General features: G+C 47.1%; 1 protein-coding gene across 1 annotated transcript in view; it reads left to right on the plus strand.

Annotated features, from left to right (window-relative positions):
- PRKCH (protein kinase C eta) overlaps positions 1–25,175 on the plus strand; it is a 219,408-nt gene that overhangs the window by 177,036 nt on the left and 17,197 nt on the right. The window contains exons 11-12 of the mRNA XM_079768547.1: positions 21,009–21,147; positions 21,803–21,991. Coding sequence (XP_079624673.1) covers positions 21,009–21,147; positions 21,803–21,991 — 328 coding nt within the window. The remainder of the gene's footprint in view (positions 1–21,008; positions 21,148–21,802; positions 21,992–25,175) is intronic.

A 25,175-nucleotide genomic window follows, 5' to 3' on the forward strand; every position in this document is an offset into this window, starting at 1 on the left:
ATTCTCCAGGTAAAAACTCACCAAAGAGTTCAAGATGAGGAGTCCATACAGAACACGCACTTTCAGCCAAAGAGGAAATTCAAGAGCGTGCCCGAGTCTGCGTAGGCTCAGAGGCACAGTGTCCGCAGGGAAGTCCGGGTTGCTCCTGATCCCCCTGCCTACCATCCCCGCCCCGCGAGCCCCACTTTGGGCGGTACATTGCACAGTCACCCTGCGAAGAGGTGGCTACGAGCTACAACCTTTTCTTTCCCTGTGAGCTGGCAGAACCCAAGGAAAAAAGGTATTTCTTCAAATTGAGAGGGTCCCCGGCAGTAGCAGGGGAAGTCTCCAAGCATTTTCCTTTCATGGGCTTTCCCCCTTAGTCCATGGCTTGGGAATTTAGTTACTTACATTTTTTTAATGGTTGTCTTCAGCATCGGTCACTGTCTTAGTTTCAGACAGGCTGGGGGAAATTGCCTTTCCTTGAGTCCCATGCTCTATCTCCTTTGCATGACACTGTAATGTGTTTACATGAGATCTAAAGGTGTCACATGCATCTCTGTAACCATGCGTCCACTTAGTCATTCATTTACTCATGCAACAAACATTCACTGAGACCTACTTTGTGCCTGAGGGTCTCATAGTGAGGCCTACAGGGGAGCATGTACCCGAGTGTAACATATAAAGAAGTAAAAGTAATTACCAGTTGTGAAAATTACATGGAGGGAAATAAGTGAGGAGTGTGTGTGTGTGTGTGTGTGTGTGTGTGTGTGTGGTTTTTATTTTTAGCTTTACTCCACAGTTCTAAAGAAAGGGAAGCTGAGGAAGGAAGGAAGGGAACAAGGGAGGGAGGGCGAGCATGAGAGCTACTTCTTTCATTGTTGAAAATCTACAGTATTTTACCTGGGGTCTCAAACTTAAATTCCTTCAGAATGGGGAACCAATGAAGACACCCCCATCACACAGTTCCAACCAAACAGAACTCATATGTCTCTACAGCTAAAGGTCAGTTTAACAAAGAAAGACCAGGAGCCCAAGGCCAGACCAGCAGACGTGCCCCACTCCATTTGGCCCTGAGCACTCATTCACGTCCTCCAAGGCCTCTGGGTGTCTTTTAGCTCCAAATCGATGCCTACCGGGCCTGGCCAGTCTTCCATTTCAGTGGTCCCCTAGTGGGTCTCTCGGAGAAAAGGAGGACAGTGTTAGAATTGTATAACCATGATGAGCTTTTCCACCTCACTTTGGAAATATTGAGCCATCCCTGTGCCGTTGGGATGACAGAAAGACCGTGCTCAAGGAAACTCGCTGGAAAGTCTGAGTGCGAGGCGAAATGTCGGGCGTTGAGTCTTCCAGCCTGGAATTTCTCCCCTGTGCTGCGGAGCTCCTGTGAGTCAGCAGGAGGAATCTCACCACAGCGTGGCCTCAGGCCTCAAATCAGCAGGCCCTGGCAGAGTCCCAGCCCCAGCGGAAGCGGGTGGGGTAAGTGCTGTTCTGGACCACGCCAGCCCAGGGACGCAGGCTGCTTCCAGCAGAGCACGAAGCACCGACCCTTCAAGCCAAGTTACACCCCCCTGGGTTCTTGGGGGGGGGGGGCTCTCTCTGCAGAGTTCCTCTTCCTTTGTTCTTTAGCCGATGCCCGCTCCTACCACCCTCCCAGAAGGTTTATCATCAGTGCCAAGAGTGAGTCTCTAGAGAAGCAGATGATATCCTTACCCGAGACCTCTAGGATGGATGGGCAGGGCCACCAGTCACCTGCCCGGTGGCTCCCTGGTCTCAGGCTGAGAGAGAAAGGGAAAAACCCTAGAAAGGGGATCCTGACCGCCTCATCTTCCCTTTGGCCATGCAGTGACTCTTCCTGAACAGACGTGTAGGGAAATAGTTTGAACCTAATAGTAGGAGAGTTCCCGCAGGCCAGTGGCCTTCCACGAAACGGCTTTTAAGACATTGGTGTCTCCAGGTGGAATCATGTAGACTCGCTTTCCTTTGAAGGTGTGTCTGTACGCATAAGCCTTACATTTTCCTGTTCCCTTTAGTCTCCAGCCTTTAACAGCCACTGACAAAGGGAATGCGTACAATAACTACACTATTTCTTTGATTCCAAGGAACATATCTCAAAATGTTGATGAGATCTGATGTGATGAAAGCGAGCATTCTGGCAGCTGGCAAGTTTTTGGGGGTCACAGTTTTAAGGAACTTGCCTTAGAGAGAAGCATTGGAGGGAGGATGCGGGCACAGTCTGAGAATCAAGGCAATATAGAGGTCAGAGTTTTGTTCTTTAAGTAGCAAGAGAGGAATTTTTTCCATCAAGACACGAGGATAGAGGGTAGCTGGGTTCATGATAGTAAGGCCACCCAAGTGACAAAGAAAGGGAAACAGAAGCCTCGATGGTCGGGGAACTGTTTCATCAGCTGGATTTGAGAGCTCTGCCCTTGGCCATGTGCGAGCCGGGCTGCTGCAGGAGGCGGCTATCTACAGGGCGGCGGTGTGTGCAGACAGCCACATTTTCCACGGGGTCAGAAAGGCAAAGCCAGTCTGCCCCTCCCAGTCTCATCCTGGAAGACTTGGTCTTCTGGTCATTTCTTCCCAGAAACTGGGGAATCGGGTCTCAGATAAGTGTGGGTGTGGACATCCCAGTATTACATGAAAGCAAGAGGAAAAAGCAGGTCAGGTGGTTGAGCTGTGTTTCAGATGAGGCCCAGGATTGTAAATGGACTTGCATTGCTGGATTTCTCATCTCTGTACATGTTGTTGAGAAGTAGAGCTGAGGACATGGTTTCACCCAGTCAGAGCCTATAGTCTCAAGACAGCGCTACTGAGGATCTCATTGCTCGTTAGCATCTCATTGCGTCGCTTCATTCCCATCCAGGTTCTCGCCTTCCCAAGGTGCGCGTTATCCTGAGTAACGTTCATGCATTATTAGCATGGGTGGTGCAGCTGGGCTGGCCCAGGCTCTGGAGAGCTGGGCGGGGGCAGAAGGGGACTCCGGGAAGAGGCCCTGAGTCCTGCCAAGCCTCCTGCCTGAGTCGCGGTTTCCAGGAATTGCATCTGATGCGAGTTGTGAGTTATGGCATGAATGTGTGTTTGTTTTAAATGGACTTTTTGGTTTGGAAAGTGCCCTTCACCCCCGCCTGACATGCTGCAGTGCACTCATTTGCCCTGTGTGGCCGGTGCTTTGAAGCACGCAGGCTCAGAGTAGACCATCGTTACAGTTAAGTCGTCCATGGGCTTGCTTTGACCATGAAGGGGACTTCTCCACCATTCAGTTACTCATTCAACAAGTCCCAGCATCTGCTTTGTATGGGGTTTGGCTCTGAAGACCAAAAGATAAGTAAAACAGGATCCTTGCCCTCAGTGATTTAGTCTGTTGGGGGCTCCAAACACATCCACAAATTGACAGTTTAAAACATGGTACCAGCCCTAGCCAGTTTGGCTCAGTGGATAAAGCGTCGGCCATCGGACTGAAGGATCTCGGGTTCAATTCCTGTCAAGGTCACAAACCCTGGTTGCAGGCTCGATCCAGGCCCTGGTAGGGGCACATGTGGGAGGCAACCAATCAATGTGTCTTTCTCACATCCTGTTTCTCTCTGTGTGTCTCTCCCCCTCCCTTCCACTCTCACTAGAAATCAGGAAAAATACTCTCAGGTGAGGATTAATAAAAAAAACACACACATAGTACCATACGTGCCCAAAGTCCAATGTAAACAGTGCAATGAGGGCACAGGAAGCTCTTAATTCTGGTGGAGAAGAGGTGGCATTTGAGCCACAGGTTGTCAGTTAATAGCAATACAGGAGAATACATGCCAGGTAGATGGAACAGCAGGGACAGGGGCATGGAGGCGAGATAGTGTCCCATACTCAGGAATCCCGAGGACTCCGTGTGACTCTGGGGGGGAGGGAGTGGCAGTTACAGTAAGGTGAAATGAGAATGTGGATGGCTTTGAATGCCTGGCTAGGAAATTTGGCTTTATTTGCCTGTCAATAGAAGCCATCAAAGGTTTTTGAGAAAGAGACTAAGGGGAAGTAAATGTAATGTGTTAAATCGAGTGCCGAGGAGCCCAGAAGCCTGGAGTTGGGGTGGGAGGCCTTAACATAAATCAAGCAAAATAGAGCCACCGTTTGAAGCGAGCCAGTGACCGTGGAAAGACCGAGGAGAAGAGGAATGGGGGTGACCCAGTGGAGGAAAAGCTGAGAGGACTGTGCAGTGGATATGAGGACCAAGGCGCAGGCATGAGACGTGACTCCAAGATTTCCACTGGAGAATGCTGAAGCTTTGAACTGAGGGAAGACAATGGCTGGATCAAGTCCGGTTTTCATCCTTTTGTGTTTGAAGGGTTGAAACGCCCCTAGTAGCTGTGCCCCCAAAGCCGTTCATTTCTAACTTCTCATGCAGGTCTGGCTCTCTGGAGAGGGTTGTCGGGGTGCAGGTTTGGATTTGGGCGCCATCTGTCCAGGGTGATATTTGAATCCATGGCACTTAACTGCACGGGTAGAGAACCACGCAGAGCCGCTCGCAGCTGGGCAGCCAGTGCACTGAGGGCCCAGGGAGGGCCGCTCCATCGGAGCCACTGAAGACTTGTATGAAGACTGGGAATCTTTCTAGGGGTTGGTGATAACATGTCTTCAGAAAGGGGTGCCTTTTTCTAACTTGCACAAAGGCGCCATATGGTCTAGCAGTAGTGCTGGAAATAAACCTCGGCAAGAGCCAGGAGCAGCACCTTGGGGAGCCGCCTCCCCCTTGAGGCAGGGTGGAGGGGGCGGAGCCCGCAAAGGAGGCACTTAGCAGTGGTTAGAGACTTAAGTAGGGTTGTGCTTAGTTGCCTTGGAATTTACCTGAAAACAGAGTCACCACTCGGTGAACTGTCATCTTAACTTTGGTTTAATGAGTCAGAGCAGCTGCTAATAATATCCATCAGTTCTCCCTCTTCGCATTTCTATGGGTTTTTCTTGGTCTCAGCAGTTGGTACAGTTAACTGTCTGCATTGGGCTAGGACGTAGAATGATCAAGCCTGTTCCTGAGAGCCAGTGCTGGGCAGGTGAGCTTCATCCAGGGCAGATAGCTGCCTCCTCCGGAATGCCCGCTCCAGAGCCTGCCCTGTGGGTGCCCAGGACCGCAGGTCGTGTTCGCTGTCCATAGGGAAGGGTGCTCCCTCAGGCCACTCGCTCCTGTCACATTCGGCTCCGGCCGGCCAGGAGTCAGGAGTAGCTGGGACAATTCCCAACCCCGAGCAGGCAGAACCTCTCGGATGGCGCTGAGTGCTGATCTCCGAGGACCTGGCAGGGCAGAGGGAGCCTACTGCCGCCTGAGGTGCACAAGAAAGTAAAGGCGTCCCCAGCCCAGTGGCTCAGAGGCTGTTCTGGCTACTGTGTGGCACAAACTACAAAGCTCACAGCTTCCTTCTCCTCCCCACCCTCCCCCCCACTCACACACATGTGCCAACAGGATGGTATGGATGTTTCTTGCAGAAGAGGAAGCATGCGCCCTGCCCTGGCCTGTGATTCTCCGCCCACACAGACCTGTCACTGATGCCTCCTGGCACTTGTGACCTCGTTTGCATCAGTGGAAATTTACAGGAGGGAGAGAGCACCACCTTCCTGCCCAGGAATTCGGCACATAACTCAGATCAAAAATTCCAATCCACGTTTTTATCAAAGGGATTCAGGCTCTCGATAGGCAGATGCAATATTGAAACAGCCATCAAGCTCCGCGTGAACACAGGGATTATCTCAGTGGGTGGAACCCGGTTGCTTGTACATTGCCTAGATCACTCCAAGTGTTCTGTTTTCAGAGTAATTCACCTATTTTAGACCTTAAATTTTGGTGATTTTTCGTCAGCTGACTCTCTGCTGCTTACTGGTAATTTGAATAAGGAAGGCGGTCTCTTTTTCCAATGGGGAAAATCACTTGTCCGGTCTTGGGCGTGCTTGTTTTTTCCTAACTGCCAGCCAGACGAGGCTCCGTGTCTCGGGGTGCCATGCCCTCAGACAGCACGGGGATGACTCCATGCTCTGCACCCTGTGAAGGCAGGTGATCACGTCACCCCTCTTTAAGGAAAGGACTCTGAAGCAGAGAGGGTTTTTCCATGACTTCAGGAGGGAAATCTGTAAGGTTAGAACCCAAGAGGCTGAGATGCAGGAAATAATGCTCCCAAACCGCCTTCCACACAAGACGCAGGGGACCGAGCATTTCCCAGGGAAAAGTTTGCTTCATCAACTTTCAGAAAGAAATTAGCTCCTCATGATGAGAATCGTGTGCTTTAGTTTGGGCCTCAAGGATTTTCTGGGCTTTTAAGTTATTTCTTATGTAATATTCCATCTCTTCTGGCTGAGGCTTTTTTTATTAAAAGTCTTTTTTCTTTTTAATCAAATGAGCTTTTCAGCTTGATCAAGGACTCCAGCGATCGCCTGTCTTTACTTCCTGGACTGACCTTTCCATTGTATGCAAGATGCACAGGGGTGATTTGTCTTGTCTGGTTATAACGCCACACTCTTGTGAGGATGCTTAATCACCAGGCACATACATTGGCCACTGGTTGCTGCACCTACAAGTCCAGCTTTCTTGTTGATTAGCTCTAGGACCTGATTAAGAGCTGGAGAAGGAACAGTGTGACTGGATGGGTGACCTAAAGAATTCACCCCCAGATACAGAAAGCAGTGCTTACCATTTCTTCCTCCTTCTCTCGGGCTCTGTCATGTACAGAACACCAAGTAGTGTTGGAGAGGCCAGAAGAACTTGACACTCAAGGGAACGCAGCTAGAGTTTAGGGTAAGAAACTGAGGGGGCTTGTTCACTCCAATCAGCGCTTGATTGCCCACTCAGACCTGGGCCAGGCACCTTGTTCTGAGGTTTGAGAGCTGACATGAGCCTGGGACAGGCCTGCAGGGAAACCGACGCTATACTTAGAAGTATGCACCGAACACCACCAGGGCATGGAGGAGTGATGCCAGGCTTGGCCTAGGAAGGGAACAGAAGGTTTCCGAGACAGAGACTTTGGCGAGATTGAAATTGGCAGCCCAGGAGACAGGAAGGAAAAGAAGGTGCTGGCCAGAGCTCCTCAAATATGTGGTGGTAAACCAGCGGGTTTTTCCTTTTTCAATCCATTAGGACCAACACCTTTATAAGATATAATAAAAGTAAGTTACTAGAACAATCAAAAATTTAAAAGACATAAAAGCCCACATTTTTATTAGATTCAACAGACATAAAATTACCGTCAGGTCGTTATAAAAGTTTCTAAACGCTTACTCTCAATGTTTCTACTTTATTGCTACTTGCTCCATTCATTCATTCATTCTCCACTTCCTTGCAGGCCAGTAGCAGTCTGCAGGCAGGGACCAGTCCGAAGACCACACTCTGAGCAGCACTGCGTTAGGCACAGGAGGGCATACATGTGAGGGCAGAGAGGTCCACGAGAGGGCACGGTGCTCCTTCGGGAGCCTGAAGCGGGTGGAGAACGGTGCGGGAGGCAATAAGGCTGGAGGGGCAGCCAGAGAACGCCCAGTGGAGCAGTACAGGTGCTAAAGCCAGAAGGGTGCCTCATAAAGGTTCACACATTCAAGAATCAAATTTCAGAAAGACCACTGGTCCAGCATGGAGAGTGAAAAGACAGAGAGACGCGTCAGGAAATGCAGTGATTCGGCTGGGATTCGGTAGGGCTGGGTGGAGGCCAGGGTATTGTGGTGGGAAGCAGGTGTCTGATTCCTAATGCAACCAGGAGAAGCAGTTGTCAGGTCCTAGTGAGTGACTGGGTGTGGGAGTGGGGAAGGGATCTCACCCAGCCCCATCCTTTGACAGAGGAGGAAACGGGCCCAGCGAGGCAGCAGAACTGAGGCTAGAAGCTCCCACTCTAGACAAGCATTCTTGACTAACTGACCAGACGGTGCACCAGACAAAAAAAAAATCCAGTATTCCAGCTTGTCCACCTGACCCCCGTGCTGCCTCCGAAGAGAGGGAAGGCTGTGTATCCATCAGAAGGTCCCGGATGCACTGAGATTCCAGCCTGCACCCTGTCGTCCGCCACCCCCACTGCCCAGCTGCTCTCAGCCAGCCTGTCTGACCCCTGTGCTCTCGCCTCACAGTCACCGTCTTAACGACAGAAGCCACTCCGAGGTTCACTGTGCCCTGTAGCGGCCAGTTAAATTCATGTAAATCCTGTTTGGGCAGTCGACAGAATTTTTCATATTCTTCCTTTATGGGAACAAAGGTTGCTCTCACCCCAAGCCCGACATGAACAGGCAGTCCGCAGGCAGGGCAAACTTTCCTTTCTGGTCTCTCTCGGAATCGGTTTGGTTCTGGAGTGGCGTTGAAGGATTAATGGCTGGGGTGGCATGGACCTGAGAGTGGGTTCAGAGCCACAGTCTCCTGGGGTGCTGCCTTGATCATCCCCAAGACAAGACCCCAGCAGACAACGCCAGCTTCATGTTGGCTCCAGAGGTGCCAGAGGGGTGCCAGGGTCCCAGAACAAACCAGAATCGCCCCACTTCCTTAGAGTCCCCCATGTCTTCCCTAATCCAGCCTCACTGGGCTCTCAGAACCAAACCAATGCCAGATGGCAGAGAGGGGGCTCGCGGCTCAGATTAACAGCCATTTATTAGGGCCTACTATGTGCAAAGCACTGTGTTAGACACCAAGGGGAAGTAAAAAAATATAAAGAGAGAAAAATGAAAACAGTGAAGCACCTCTCTTCATGGAGATCACATTTTATTTGGAGAAATACGAATCATAAAGGAGCAGCAGCCCAAGCCAAGATTTTGGAATGACCCTCCCTGTGGGCCCTTCCTCTGAATGCTCGTGTGACAAAGGGAGGTGAGCGCCCGTGCAGCGGCAGAGATAGAAACGCCCAGATGTAAGCATGGACCTGGACTGGACTGCTTCTTTGTGATAAAAAAAAATATTAATAGGTTTGGCCATGTTGAAAAAAATACCTTCATTTATCATAGTGGTGTTCATAACGGTGAAAAATTAGAAACAACGTCTCCCCAAAGTGGCCTCGCAGGATCTGGATTTTATCACATCCCTGAGTGTTTCAGACTGATAGCCACTCCTGGGTCTGTGCCCTAAATAATTAGGCAGGAGGGGGTAGAAACGAGGACCGGCTGTTCCGGTTGAGCTTTATTTGGATGCATTGCGGGGTACAGATACCATGCGACTTCTCAGGAATTCTGTGTTTTATTTCTGGAGAATTGCAGCTCTCCAGAATGGAAATAAATTTCTCCAGCCACCAGGGTGTTAGACAGCAGCAGGGCCCAGGGGCTGCTCCCATCCCCCTTCAGCTGATTCAGCCTAAAAGAACAAGTCACTGTGGTGAGCCTGCCTGGCCCTTGACAGACCAAGATGGAACTGGACGGACCGCAATTGATAGATTTTAATTCCTATATCTTAAGGCTTCAGAACTTGGTCTTGGCAAAAATAAAGGAAGGAGACAATGATGTTGTGGCTGATGGAGTGTAACCAGTTCTGGAGACATTTCGCTCAATGCTGGTGTAAGGTCATGGCCCTGTATGACCAACCCTCTTTGGCTCCTTGCCCAATTTCCCATAGAGCAGTTTATAACTGGACATGTCACTTCATAATATGATACACCTACCTACCCCAAACTCAAAAGCTTACAATACTTATTTAGAAGTTACAAAGTTTGTATATTCTCTATCAGCTTTTGTTTCCTAAATATATTTTTATTGATTTCAGAGAGGGGGAGAGAGAGAGAAACATCAATGATGAGAGAGAATTATTGATCAGCTGCTTTCTGCACACTCCACACTGGGGATCAAGCCCACAACCCGGGCATGTGCCCTGATGATTGGGAATCAAACCATGACCTCCTGGTTCATAGGTCGATGCTCAACCACAGAGCCATGCATACCGGGCTGATTCTTCTAAAAATCTTAAGCACTTGGCCATGCAGTTCTATCATTTTTTTGTTGATGAGGAAGTAATAAGACTTCTATAGCATTTAATGCAAAAAGAATGTCAGTCTCTTCTCAAAAGATGTGCTCGTTCATCAGCTACTTTTGCTTTCAAGTTTGCTGATACTTTCTAAACTAAAAATAAGACACATAAGCTAAAAAAAATAATCCCCTCATTCCCGATTTATGAATTCTATTGACTTTTAAAGGTTTTAGGAAGTTATGATGACTCTTACTTGTTTAATAGATTGCCTTTATTAAGAAGAGTACTATTACATAAAGTTGGGAAGTCTTTAGATAATATCTCCACATCTAAATACTTAAATATTTTAGTGCCCCACAAGTGTGGTTCGGTGGTTGAGGCTCAGTGGTTGAACATTGACCCATAAGCCAAGAGGTCAACAGTTCGATTCCTGGTCTGGGCCTGGGTTGCAGGCTTGATCCCCGGTGGGGGGTGTTCAGGAGGTAGCCAGTCAATGATGTTTCTCTCTCATCGGTGTTTCTATCACTCTACCCTTCTCATTTCCTCTCTCTCTAAAATTCAATAACAACGTATTTTTTTTAAAAAAATAAATACTTAAATATTTTAAAAATGAACAACTAAATGGCTGTCAGGAAATCTGGGCTCTTCGGTTGTAAAACCCAGTGCTAGGGACAGAGGTGGGTACTCAGGAAGTAGCAGTGAGTTCTCCCAAAGGGAATTTCTTAGGGAAAATTTTATGTCATTTGCACATTTTGCTATCATAAGCTCTCTGCATTGGGAGGAAATCAGTTAAGTTCCATGGAAAGGGACCCAGATGTTTGTTGCTGTCATGTGTCCAGCCTTGATCAGTACTCTGAAAATGACTACATAATATGCTAGGCCTCTCTTGGAACTTGTAATCTGTTTGGGGAAAGCAAGCGTTTTTCAGCTAAATATAATGAGGGAACAAAGCACTACCCACTATAATCCAGAACTAAAATGCAAGGTGTGTAATTCCAAGGGCCTTGGAGTGCTTCTGACTACAAGTATCCTCTTGCGCTTTTCAGACTTCAGTTTACATGGTCTGGTTTAATCTCTGGTGGGGATAGCCCGTAACCAGATGAGACCTGCTGAGATGGCCAAAAATTCTGGTTCAAGTCAGAAGCCTCCCTCTCCTCTCCTCTCCCTTCCCCTCCAATATTGCATAAGACATTACTAATGCTGGCAGACGTTTTTGTTTAGCCATTTGCCAAAAGCAGCCTGCCTATCTCTTCCTGAAGTTGATGCTGTAAACTCTACTCCTTCCTGTCATAAAGCATTCCTCATCACCTCTTCCCAGCGGAACCCACATCCCCTTTCACATGTTATGCAAGACCGCGTGCTTGCACAGCTAATGGCTGCAACAACTTTTGTTTCCTCCCAGCCAAAGAGAAGCTCTAACCCTGGCACAGCAAGGACATTACTATTTCATCTCAATGGCATGTCTTCAGGGAACCAGCCTAAGTGCTGACAGGGTCTAGTGCTCCTAGTCAGAAGATCCCTGGGTTTCCAGGGAAGGAAACAGCCATGGCTAGACAGAGTATGATGTCTTATTGTCCCTTCACTTGTTGGTCTGTGTATTTGTACTGATCTCTCAATTTCCTAGCATATCTTTCTGAGGACAGGAGCTGCAGCATTCATTTACTTACAATAATAACGGTGACAACTATGGCTAGTGTTGACCCCTAGAGAGCTGTGTGCCCTCTATCATTTAACATAGTTTCACTCTAAGAACCTGTTCGTTGGTATTGGTGCAGTATGTCCAACATCAACCTAATAGGATCCATCCGCCTTTACCCATCCCCACCCCACAGCTGCCCCAATTGTCATTCAACTCTTATTGATTAAGAGGGGGCTATGTTCTGAGTCTTCCTCCTTGGATATCTTTCCTTCCTTCTTCTTCATGCAAATACCCTGCAGGCATCCAGCCAGGAGGGACCTCCTCCATACCTATCCTGTCCCTAGCTTGCAGGCTCTTAGAATCCCCAGGACTCTCTAATCCAGGCATGGATTAAAAAACATGCGGGTGTTTTTGCCGTTTTGTTTTTTTACTTCAAAATAAGATATGTGCAGTGTGCATAGGAATTTGTTCATAGTTTTTTTAAAACTATAGTCCGGCCCTCCAACGGTCTGAGGGACAGTGAACTGGCCCCCTGTTTAAAAAGTTTGGGGACCCCTGCTCTAATCCTATTTGGGGTCTTGCTATAAGAGAACCTCCATTGCCAAGAAGCAAAGCTGGCCCAGCAGGTGGTTGTCCATGAGTCAGCTGCACTTGGCTCTCTGCACTGGGGGAGCTGAGGAGTTAAGCAAGATTTAGCTTGTTGGCCACCTTATCCTCCCCCTGCCTGCCCCCCCCCCCCCCCCCCCCCCGCCAGACTATCGAGTTGAATGCCTTATGGCCCCAGCATCCTTTCTGTGTTGTTGCAGCTGGGCCCAATGGTCAGGAGGCCCTTACCCACCTCGGTCTGTCATCTCCCTGTGTTTTTGTCTGAATCCCTCCATCCTGCCTCCTGCTTTCTCTCGCTGAGTTGCAGATGCACGCCCAAAGCTGCCAGGTATCACGTAGGAAGCATTTTGGCAAGGAGAGTCAGCGAGAGAGATTTTCTTGGCAACCGTAAAATAAAAGTACTGTAAGGAGCTGCTTAATAAATTTGTGCCACTTCAGCTAGGGAATTTCAGTCCTCCTGTGGGAGTTGCGGGGAGTGGAATGAAAAAATATATATAGAAGGCTCAACTGTTAGCTTGATGGCTCATTCATTTGATGGTCCTAAGGAGATGTATGATCCGCACACTGTGCACATTAATCATATTCATTACACCCTGCATCTGTCCAGAGAGTCAATGAATGTTTTCTTTGGACCGTCTTTTCCTACTGTAAGACAAGGCGAGAGGAAATCTCTCAGTCCCTTTGCTCACGTTAGGTTGGTCCTGTGTGTACACAGTGGTGAAGGAGAAAACACGCTACCTGCACACCTAGTGCATCAAACACCAGGACTGGACAGAGACCAACACCTGGCCGGAGGGGACTAGTTTGTGAGTCCCTGGCCCTGTTTTCAATAGAGTGCATAGCCAGTCTTGCATAGAGTCATTTTTATGATCATTTTCCATCTCAAGTAGCTGTTGGGAAGAAATATGAAAGGGTAGGGGGAAAAGAGCCTCAGAGGAGCCTTGGTAACACTTTCTGGGTTGGAAATTATTTTATTGAATTTCTTCATTCATTAGTAAATGAGTTATTTTGCATGCAACTTCATAATGATAAATATTCATGTTTCATATATTAGTTCTTAAGCAGATGTTTCAATAGCTCAGCCTAGCAAACACCAGACCAAAGGTCACTTTTATGAAGAGAAATGGCATGGGAACCTCATTTAGTAATTAGGAAGGGACCTCATGCTCTTTTTTTTTTTTTTCATTACAGCCTACATTCAATAGTATTCTGTATTAATTTCCGATGTATAGCATAGTGGTTAGAAAAATCATGTACTTTACAGAATGGTCCCCCCAATGTTTCAAGTACCCACCTGGCCATACATAGTTATTATGGTATTATTGACTATATTCCCTACGCTGTATTTTACATCTTCACTTTTTTCACCCAGTCCCCTAACTCCCCTCCACTCTGTAAACTGTCAGTCTACTCTTTGTATCTATGAGCATGTTTCTATTTTTTTTGTTGTTGTTCTTTAGATTCCCCATGTAAGTGAAATCAAATTATATTTGTTTCTCTCTGTATGACTTATTTCACTTAGCATAATACTCTCTAGGTTTATCAGTGCTGTCACAAATGGTAAGATTTCATCCTTTTTTATGGCCAATTTATATTTCATTGTATAAATCTGCCATAGCTTTTTTTATCCAATCATCTATTGATAAGCACTTGAGTTGCTTTCATATCTTGGCTACTGTAAATAATGTTGAAATGAACATAGGGGTGCATACATTCTTTTGAATTAGAAATAGTGTTTCAGGTTTCTTTGGATATATTCCCAGAAGTGGAATCACTAGGTCATAAGGCAGTGCCATTTTTAACTTTTTGAGGACCCTCCATACTGTTTTGCACAATGTCTGCACCAAACTGCATTCCCAACAATAGTGTATGAGGGTTCCTTTTCTGTACATCCTCACCAACACTTGTTGTTTGTTGATTTATTGATGATAGCCATTCTGACAGGTGTGAGGTAATATCTCATTGTGGTTTTTTGATTTGCATTTCTCTGATGACTAGTGATATTGAGCAACTCTTCATATGTCTACTGGCCATCTGAATGTCTTCTTTGGAGAAGTGTCTTTTCAGATCCTTTGCCCATTTTTCAATTAAATTATTTGTTCTTCTGGTGTAGAGTTGTCTGAATTCTTTATAAATTTTGGATATTAACCCCTTATCAGATGTATCATTGGTAAATATCTTCTCCTATTCAGTAGGTTTTCTTTTCATTTTGTTGGTTTCCTTTGCTTTGGTTACAACTTCAGGGACACATCATGGGACTGTTGAAAAGATTAGAGCCACCCACGACAACTATGTATGTGGTAAAAAATGAGCTTGTGACAAGGTTCAGAATTCTGAGTCCATGAATGTTCAGGTTTCCTAAGCATGATTTTTATCAACATGGCCTTGCAGAGTGGGTTCCAAAACAAATCCTTTCCATTCCCACTAGTGAGTCATTTTCCCTAAACATCTTCCTTGGGAATTACGGCCTTAAATGGTACAGAAACCAAAGAAAAGACTTAAAGACAAAATATATATTTTAATGACTTTTTCCTGGTATCAAAGTATTACATAATTCCTATAAAAATTAGAAAATACAATAAAGGAGAAATTATTCGTAAACATATCACTTAGAAATAGGCTTTCAACATTTTTCCTTTATTTTTTTATCTCTTCTTTTTCCCTCCTCTTTCCCCCAATTGTAACACAATTAAGAGAATATTGAAAATACAATTTCATATCCTGCTTTTATACTTAGAATTGTATCAGCCTACAACTAAGTCATGAAACCCAGAAGCTATACAGGGAAGATTGATAGATTCAAATATTAAAATATAAAAGTTATAAACATTAAAAACAAACTGGGCAATAATATTCTCAACCCATATAACCAATTACTACTATCCATAATATTAATTTCAAAAACATAATATGTAATGTGCTTCTTAAAAATAATAAAAAAGATAACTGAAATTTGAAAATGGGTAAAACATGTGAATAGGTATTTTCCCCTAGCAGATTGGCAAGGACATAAGGATGAGTACAGCTAACCTGAATAAGGAAGCCAAATAGACACTCTCATACACTATTGGTAGGAGTATAGATTGGTGCAAACTTTTTAGAGGGCAGTTGCTCAACGTGTATTTAAATTTTAAACATTTATACCCTTCACATAGCATTTCTACTTTCTAAAAATTTATCCTAAATAAATGCTCCTACAATGTGCAAATAATGTTCACTACTCCATTGTTTGAAGTTGGAAAAAATTGGGAACAACCTAAATTACAGCACTTCTTTATAATTGAATTTTATGTAATCACTAGAGGCCCAGTGCATGAAATTCGTGCACTTGGGGGAGGGGAGGTCCCTCAGCCTGGCCTGTGCCCTCTCACAGTCTGGGAACCCTGGGGGGGATGTCCGACTGACGGCTTAGTGGGCCTAAGCCGTCAGTTGGACATCCTTAGCATTGCCGCAGAGGCAGGATAGGCTCCCACCACTGCCGCTGTGCTCACTAGCCATGAGCCCGGCTTCTGGCTGAGTGGCGCTCCCCCTGTGGGAGCACACTGACCACCAGGGGGCAGCTCCAGCATTGAGTGTCTGCCCCCTGGTGGTCAGTGCGCATCATAGTGACCAGTCATTCCACCATTCGGTCATTTGCATATTAGCCTTTTATTATGTAGGATTACAGAGAATGAGGCAAATCTTTAAGGTGTAGAAATATACCCCAAATATTTGTTAAGTGGTAAAAGCAAATTACATCATAATGTTAGTGTAGCCTTAAGAAGAAAAGTTAGAAGACTATGAATTTGTCATCGTTTTCTTCATAACATTTTCAGGAATGATTGTACTTTATGCAATGAAAATATAACTTTTATAATCAGAAAAGAAATAATTTTCAAAAGATAAAAATTCTATCATAAACATTTCCCTATACTTTAGTCCCTAAAATTTTAGCAGCTTTCATAAAATTCTATCACGGATTTATCATAATTTATTTAGCCATCCCCCTATTGGGGTTGTTTTAAGTATAAAATAATATGGATAAAGCTCTTAACCTTTGTAACATTCACTGTATGTTACTATTAGTTACTGTTAATAGACACTGTTAGTTACTGATGACACTATTATTCTTATTACCCACTTTTTTCAGGTTATCTGGATACACACACATGCACAGATGAGCAAAGAGACAAAAACAATATACTTATAATAGTATATTGCCTGTATACTATTATTAAAGCATTATTGTCTTTTAGGTTCAGATATTGAAACATTTACAGATGAGATGATTTTATATCTTGAATTTGCTTCAAAATCTGAAAAAAAGATGGCTCGGGAAGGGATTAAATGTATAGCTGAAACAAGATTAGCATGCATTCATAGCTGCTGAGGCTGTGTGAGTTCTAGACTTTTGTGTATGTTTGAGCTTTTCCATGATTAAAAGTTTTAAAAATACATTTAAAATAGTTACTGAATAGCCTTATGGATTCGTTCTTGTTCAAGGATCCAGCTCTCAACTTAGTTTCGTTTATTTCTTCTGGAAGTCACTGATCTGAGCAGTAAGACTGGTGTCATTCTGTTTTATGACTCTTAGAGTAGCTCGAGGTGCAAACAAAATAAATACAGGTTCTGAATTCCCTTTGTCTTCACCCACTTGGGAATCCTCTCTGAAACCATTTGGGCATTTTAAGTAACCCTGATTACCCAGCAACAACAGGGAGCCTTTCAGGCGACCAGGGAGGATAAAATAGCTCCTCTGCCCTTCTGTGCTTGCATGACAAAAGGCATAGCAGCTATTAAATACGGGTGCTCAATGAGCTCATGAAGAATGAGCCTGGAACTGTGCATTTGGCATCTGCGGATCTGAGCCTCTGCCCCGTGTGAACTTGTAATCTTTGTAATGTGGACTTTTAAGTTTGGCTGCCAGTTAAACATTGGCATAGGAGGCTGAGGAACACCAAAGCCAAAAACTGACCTCTGAATATTCCCAAGTCAGGAGTCATAGGGTGACTTTCCTTGCCTTTTTTTTTTTTTTTTTTTAATGAAGATAACCATTTATCCTTAGAGCAGAAGCTGAGCATGGCTATATTTGGCTCTGTAACCTTTGGACCTGTTTGACGGATCCTCTCAATGGCCTTCTCTTCCAACTTCATGCAAGTCAGGGTTAGTACTGGGGTCCTCTGGCTCTAATTGCCTCTCTCGAAGCAGTTTCCCTGGCCCCATCTTCCTTAAAGCGAGTAATTTGGACTTATGTTTCAGGATTCTTCTTTTCCCTCCGGAATCCATCTCTAAGGGGCAAAGCACATGGCTTTCTATAAGTTGAATACTTTGGAGCAAAGGTCCCAGTGAGGTTTATAGAATTTCCTCCCTTTCCCTAAAAATAAGACAGGCTCTGACTTGGCCAGGGCGGCTCACTGAAATGCGCATGTTTCTCTCACTGGCCAGTGCCTACTGCAAGGCTGAGCTGGAGCTAGGGAGGAATAGGCTCGGCCCCAGCTAAGTGGGGAGACGGTGCTCAGACAGAGCCTTCCGGAATGCACTGCAGGGTGTGCTGTCCTGGAGACATGAATGGGGCACTCTCGGGGCAGAGTTGAGTGTCTGGGGACATCAGGTCAGACCTCACAGTGGAGGTGAGGTGTGAGATAGCAGGACTGAGTGTAGAACTGACAGCCTGGGATTGTATCATGCCCTTAATCAAACCCCCTTGGGATCCTAATTTGAGGGGTTTGTCCTGTTGGATCACACCCGGTATAAAACCAGCAATGGCATTTGCTTCGGGGCTGGTACAGTCCTGGGGATGCCTAAAATTAGACTGACAAGTCAGGACTGCGGTGCCTCTGTGCCCCCGGGCATCCTGTGCCCAGGATGAGTTGCGTCGCCGGTACTGCTCGGCTCTGTCTCCTGAGCCGTGAGGCTGTGCAGACTTCTCTGTGCAGAAGGTATTGTGACGGGCGACAAACAAAACTGATTGCAAAGCAGTTTTCTCTCCCGGAGCAATGCCTGCTACCCGTGACAGCAGCTGAGTAATAAGCCGGCAAGCCTCTTACCTGGGCTGTTAGTCACACACTTGCTTGAGCAACCGCAGGTCAGCTTTTAGACCATGTGGGTTTCTGTCAGCACTTGTTTCTATTACCTGGGAATACCCTTCCCGAGCTCTTAGCAGGCATAAGGGCTTCGGGAGAACTCAGAAACTCGGTAACCTTGTTTGGCAAAGTGAGAGAGTCAGAATGCTCTGGGCACAGGTCCACGCAGGCCTGGACGGCTGGGCTAGACCAGGGTGCTGATATAGCCGGCTCAGATCCCCCACAGCCTTGCCGTCTCCTGGGGCCGCAAACTATATATAATCTCTAACCCTGTCTGGCTGCCTGTAATGTGCCCTCCGTCCTAGAGGAGCCAGACAGCCAGAGCCTTGAATCTGAAACCACTTCTGAAGGCCTGAGGGCCAGCGCTCCGGGCTGTGGCCTCGCTCCCGTGCACATGACCACAGTCCTCCTCAGCCCCGCCCTGTGCTCCTGTGATTCCACTTAAATGAGTCTTGCTCGGGTTGTGTGTGAGGGGTGCGGGGCTGGCAGTGAGTGGGGAAGGAAAGCTTGTGTGGGAAGCAGGATACTACATGCAGAAGGGTGCAGGAGGCTGCTTTGCGGGCTGGGGCCGGGTCTGGTTTAGAGGTAGAGAAGGCTTGCTTTTCTGAAGTGGATCCACAGGTACCCAACACACCTTCCCCTCACGTCCCTCACGCCCAGGGAGACGGCTGCCCAGAGCAGAGAGGAGCTCTGGTCTGTGTTCCCACTGGCCTGTGCCAAGAAAACTGCTGCTCTCACCTCCCTTATCGGGCATTCCTGGAAGGCAGGGCTTTGTTTTCATTCTGGGTGTCCTACAGTGACCTCTCACTGGCAGACCTGCCGTGGTCAGACTCCCAGGTCACAGTGGAAACGGGTCCCGTCAGGTCTGTCATCACCTCCCTCCTTCAGCTGAACCGTGATCCCGGGCTGGACAGAGACCAGCCTTGTCCCTGGGGCCAAGCACACCACCAGAGCAGGGAGAGGAGAAAGGACCGTGAGTGCCCACCTCGGAGGGGAAGCAGAATTGCAGTCAGCTGTGGCTACCGAAGATGCCCTAGTGAGGGACACCACCACCCCAACAGCACAGCCCCCGGAGGCCAGGCCAGGGCAGCGCCCCAGCCTACAGGGAGGGCACCCAGCATCCCTCCTGGCTGTGCAGCTCCCTCCTCACAGATAAGGCCGAGTGGTTTGCCTATGAGTGCGTTGTTCCTTAGAAAAGCAAAGCATAGTGGTGTCACCCAGTAGGCCCAGCTGCTTCTCTCATCCTCTCCCCGGTGAGCCTGGCGATGGTGTCAGTGCCCGGGACATTTTTCCAGCCAGCCTGGCGCCTGGATGCGCGTGGTGCTAGGCTGAGTTGGGCCGGGTGTTTTAGGACAGTGCCCCTTTGATGTGCAGACGTTGATCAGTGTCCAGCTGTGCTCCTGTCTCCTGTTGAGGCCCATTAACAAACAGTTCTGCTGCTGGAAATTCACTTCCTCAAGTGAAGTGGATTCTGCTCCTACGGGTTGGGGGAAGGGTGCAGAATGCCTTTGTCCTGGGTTCGCCATAATCCACTGGGCCTCTTGAGGCTCCTATGTACCTGGGGTACAACCAAGCAAACCCGGTTCTTACTCCTGTTTTTCCTTTTCCTGGTTATTAACGTCCCCACTAACCCCTGCGTCTAAGAGAGAAGCACAGGAATCCTCGATTCTGCTTCCTCTCCCCTTCCATCTCCAAGTGGTCGTCACCTCGCGATATTGGTTCTGTTTTCACCAAAATGCTGCTGACTGACCCCTCAATTTCCAATCCATTTGTCACTGTCCCAGTTCAGGTCTTAACATGTCTTCCCTGAGCTGACTCAGCCGTCTCTCGCTAATCTTTTCTGTCCACCTGGGAATCTGTGCCTCCTTTAATCAGAGAGCTTCAGTAGATCCCTTTTGCTTAATATCTAAATATCAGAATTCCTTAGCACGGCCTTCATATTCCTTAGCGTGGCCTTCATAATCTAGACCTAACTTTCCTCTCCATCCCTGGCACTTGATGGCTCCAGTGTTCCCTGGCTGTCTCTCCAGCCTCACTGTACCACGTGAGGCTCCTGAGCCTCCCCGCACATCACACCTCAGTGCCTGCCTCCCTGCCCCATCCACCCGCCCATGCTGATCTTATACCCCTTCCCTGTCTGGAAGACTGTGTCTACTGTGGCATTGTCCCTCTCTCCTCCCACTAGAAGGAATTAATTGTTTCGTCTTATATTTCTCTCATAGCACTTGGCTCAGACGTCCATCATGTCGCTTATATTATATAATAGTTGGTCCTCTCTCCCTCTCCTTTTAGTGAGTGCACGATGCTAGGCCCAGTGGTGAGCCACATCAACCTGATGCCTCCTCATGGGCTTAGAGTTTAGCAAAAGTGGTCTCGCCATCACACAGTGAGGTCCTTAGGGATAAAGAGCATCTGTTCTCTTGATGCCTGTCACAGTCCCTGGCACACGGTGGCCACTTGCTTCCTGGGTGGTCACTGAGTGAACTCCAGTGGTCAGAGAGATACCAGAGCGGAGGGTTGGAGTGGGTGGATGTCTTTTGGGTACCAGGTAGCCTGGAAAAGTCACATTCTGCCCTCACTTCCTAAAGGGCAGCCTGCTTTTTATATGTGGTTACCCATTCATAGGGAACCATCTCCTAGGGACCACGAGGCCAATTTTGTGAGTCGATCTAAATGTTTTTATCGAGATAACCCAAAGAAGTCTTTTTTATTTTTTTTTTTGAAGTGTGTGCTCATGACCACTCTGTGCTCCATCACCCATCCCCTGAGCCAGCTCCTCCAGCTGGATGGTTTCAGGCCTGGCTGCCCTACCACTGCTGGTCCTTGTTTTTTCCAGGGATCTGAAACTGGACAATGTGCTGTTGGACCATGAGGGTCACTGTAAACTGGCAGACTTCGGAATGTGCAAGGAGGGCATCTGTAACGGCGTCACCACGGCAACCTTCTGCGGCACGCCCGACTACATTGCTCCAGAGGTGAGTGCTGCGGGTCCCGGAGCTCTGCCGGAACCTGATGAGAAATGCCAACGTGGCCCCCGTGTGCTGCGGCTTGCTGGGCGGCGTTGAAAGCTGATGCCTCCAGACCCCTTTATAGCTCATTGGCTGAACGGTGGCTACAGATGTCCTCAGTTCCTCTAAATAAGGATTCCAGTCCGAGATTTTTGGGGTAAACTTTGCAGGTGCTTCTAGGCTTCAGCCCTGAATAAGGACAGAGTGCGCTCCACTCACAGCCGTGTATCTTCTTCCTTGTCTCTACTCCGTGCTTTGATCTCAGCCCCATTTAGCCGAAGTAAAGCAAAGCTCTCAACTCTTTCCCATACGAGTGAGCGAGCCCAGCCTCCTTCCTTTCACACAGCGGCAGTTCCCAACCCCTCCGTGTTCTGGGTGTGCACATGCATTACCTTGGCCTAAGCAGGCCACACGTGTTTGATCACCTGGATGAGAAGTGGCCTCAGAGTTGACCACAGGGAAAAAACAGGCCACCCTCTCTGGAGATGGAATGAAACGTGCATGTCGGCACAGGAAGCTCCATTATTTTACTTTGATGTTTCCTAATCCCTTCTTTTCCCTTGTTATTAAGGGAAAAATCAGACACAGGGAGCCCTTCTCACGCTGCCCTCTCTCTGCACAGATCCTGCAGGAAATGCTCTACGGGCCCGCCGTGGACTGGTGGGCGATGGGCGTGCTGCTCTACGAAATGCTGTGCGGCCACGCGCCCTTCGAGGCCGAGAACGAAGACGACCTCTTCGAGGCCATACTGAACGACGAGGTGGTCTACCCTACGTGGCTCCATGAAGATGCCACGGGGATCCTGAAATCTGTAAGTGTGGCTTCCCCAGCCAGCTCCCGGCCTCCGGCCACCAGCTTCCTGGGTGGGATTCTCTGTCTACTTAAAGCCTCCCACCAGTCAGCTACCAGCTTTAACTGAGATAATGTGTTTTCATCTGTAGAATCAAAGAACCAGAGTCCTCTCTGGCTGTTTTCCTCTCTCATGCACTAGTTCTTCCCGAGCCAGCTGTGATGGCAGTAGGTAGCATTGCCTGCCAAATCGCCAGCATGTCTAGCACTTGTGGCTTCAGTGTGGGTGAGGTGATGCCCCCTTCAGTCCAGACAGTCCAGGTGCTGGGTCCCAGGACCACCATGCCCAGTGTGTTGCGCTATCGATTGTGTTTCTGCCGGCAGCGTCCAAGGAGCAAGGCCCAGGGCCCTTTCCCTTGGTGCTGGGAGGTGAGAAAGAAGTGTTATCCTTATGCGAGCCAGGTGCCCAGCCCAGGATTCAGGTGCAGTGAGGTAATACAACACATCATGCTGGAAAAGGTCTTTTTTGCGTGTATGTAAGGCACTGAATGAGAAGCCTTATTTTGAAGTGAGGAAGAAAGATGGGTTGATGGCTTTATGTTGAAAATAAGAAAACATGTGTAACTTGGTCCATTCTATAACCACATTAGTTGAGTTCCACAATCATGTGTTACCACCTACTGCGTGCATGGGGAGTAAAGGGGAACACCAGGGCAGATCTTGAAACAGCTGGCTCATTCCTGAAAGGTGTCAGTGGTGCTGGGAGCTTCAGTAAGAGGCCTGTGGAGCAGCTGCATTTCCTCCTATAGGAACCCCAGTCCTGGAATAAAATTCACCGTCTTAACAATTTTTAAATCTACAGTTCAGCAGCATTAAGTACATACATATGGTGTGCAACCATCACCACCATCCATTTCCAGAACTTTTTTCATCTTCCAAAACTGAAACTCTACACCCCTTAAAAAACACTAACTCCCTCCAGCCCCTGGCATTTTGCTTTTGGTTTCTCTGAATTTTATTATTCCAGGTACCTTGTATAAGTGGAATCATACATTTGTCCTTTAGCAATTAAAAAACAACAACACAAAACCCTGGGATACAGAATCCAGATTTTCCTGATTCCCAGTCCAGGGTTCCGAGTTAGACTACATCTAGCCATTCCCTATTAATAAGTGTCTTTTAACCTTGCAGTCTCACGTTTTTAGCTCCTAAATCACTCCCTAATGGGATTCTTTCCTAATGTACCAGAAACATAAGCCACTAGAGGAAGCTTCTAGAATGCTGTGTACTTATTATCCACATAGCATGAATCTGTCACCTATTTAACTTTCAATAAAGTAGGATATGGCGCTTATGATAATAATGTTACAGCATTATTTAAAGATTATACATTTAAATAATGCCAGAAATAATTATTATTCTATTGACCTGAGATGAGTCTACAACCCTGGAAGATGAAACTGATATATTAGTAAGCTGGAATCCCGGTTTAATTCAATTAAGCAAATACTTGTCTGATGCTTTCTCTTTGCTTGGCCTGTGCTTAGTGGTGGAATGCAGAGATGAAAAGACATGGCTTCTTATGTTGCTCACAGTCTGGTAGGAATGAGAGCATGTAAACAAATACTTAGCTCGCTGCCAAGGAGAAATGATCAGAACTGTCTCTGGAGGCAAGGACAGGGAAGGTGATATAAGGACAAGACCAAAGAAGTGGCATGTAAGCTGGGTATGGAGGAATAAATAAGAGTTCAGTAGGGTTGACCAGGGGTGTGGGGGGAGAGAATAGTATTCTAGGCTGAGGAAATAATGTGTGCAAAGCCTCAGAGGCGTGTTCAAAGACCTGGAGTGTTAGATGCAGGGTGGGCGCAGCAAAAGATGAGTTTAGGACATAGGAACTTTGAGGGGACATGTACAAAGTGGTATATACCTTACAATTAGTCACACGGGGCTGGAGCTGATCACTCGAGCATGGCAGTGAGATGCTGGAGCAGATATTGATGAGGGGAGAGGATGAAGAGGAAGAGGAGAGAGAGGATGGGGCCTGGGACACATCAGTGTTTAAGGGTGACTGTGGAAGAGCATTCAGTGAGAAGGTTAGGAAGGAATGACTTCAGGTTGTTTGAACATCTGTAGCTGTAGCGTGTCTACAGTTTCACTTGTGGTGAAATAGGCCAGTGGTTTTACAACATGATTTACAAACACTGGTGCCTGCATAACTTTTGAATAGCTCTAGCTAGGTAGGAACAAGTGGGCTTAGGCCAGATAACTGCGGGCTGACGCAATGTACCTGTGCTAGGAGTGGGGTAAGTAGAGATATTTTTAAGGACTCCGAACAAGCTTTCATTTTGTTGTACGGTTCCCGATCAAGGAGAGGCACACTGTTTTCTTTAAAAACGGAGATTTCAGGCGTCTTTCCAGGGCTCTATGAGTTTGGTGACTTCCAAAGTTTCTCGTGTTGAAAGTTGACTTCATTGGATGGTGTCTTGCATACTAGTCCTAAAACCCATTGGGAGGTCATGCTTGCTAAGTTTTGGAGTGTAATCAACTTGTCTTTACCCATAACTTCATAGGGCTGGGTGACTATTAGAAACACAGAATTTCAGAAATGGCAGATCCTTAAAATATTTGGTCCACATCCCTGGTTGAGAGATGTAGCTGAGGCCCAGAGACGAGAACCAGATGCTCATGGTGGAATGGAGAGAGCACACACTAATCTGAGAGTCAAGAGACCTCGACCTCATTCTACTCCTGCCATGCTTTCCAGTAATGTAAGGTGGTGATAACACCTGCAGTGCCCACTTCAAATGAGGCGGTACACATGAAAGCATTTTCCAAGGGCCTGCACCATACAGAAGTAAGTTACTAGTATTGTTGAGTTATGAGTAGTAATTTCACAACACGCTGAGAGGTGTCGTTATCTTCATCCTCTCCTTGAACAATTCGCCAATGTCATCAAGATTGTTAAGCGCTAAATTGTACATGAGGCCGTGTTAGATTTTTGTTCTGGAGAGAAGAGGATTTCTGGTTTTCCCGGAGCTCTCTATATCTAAACCAAAGACACATATGCGGGATCTAAATAGCCAATAGATATTGACCCTCCTATTCATTTGACAGGCATGTATCAATGCACAGCGACCACAGGACTGCTAGGTTCACATGCTGTGCAAGGAGCCAGGGGCCAGAGATGAGCAAGACAGACATCATCC

Source organism: Cnephaeus nilssonii (assembly GCF_951640355.1).
Source record: "Cnephaeus nilssonii genome assembly, chromosome: 4".
Classification (NCBI taxonomy): domain Eukaryota; kingdom Metazoa; phylum Chordata; class Mammalia; order Chiroptera; family Vespertilionidae; genus Cnephaeus; species Cnephaeus nilssonii.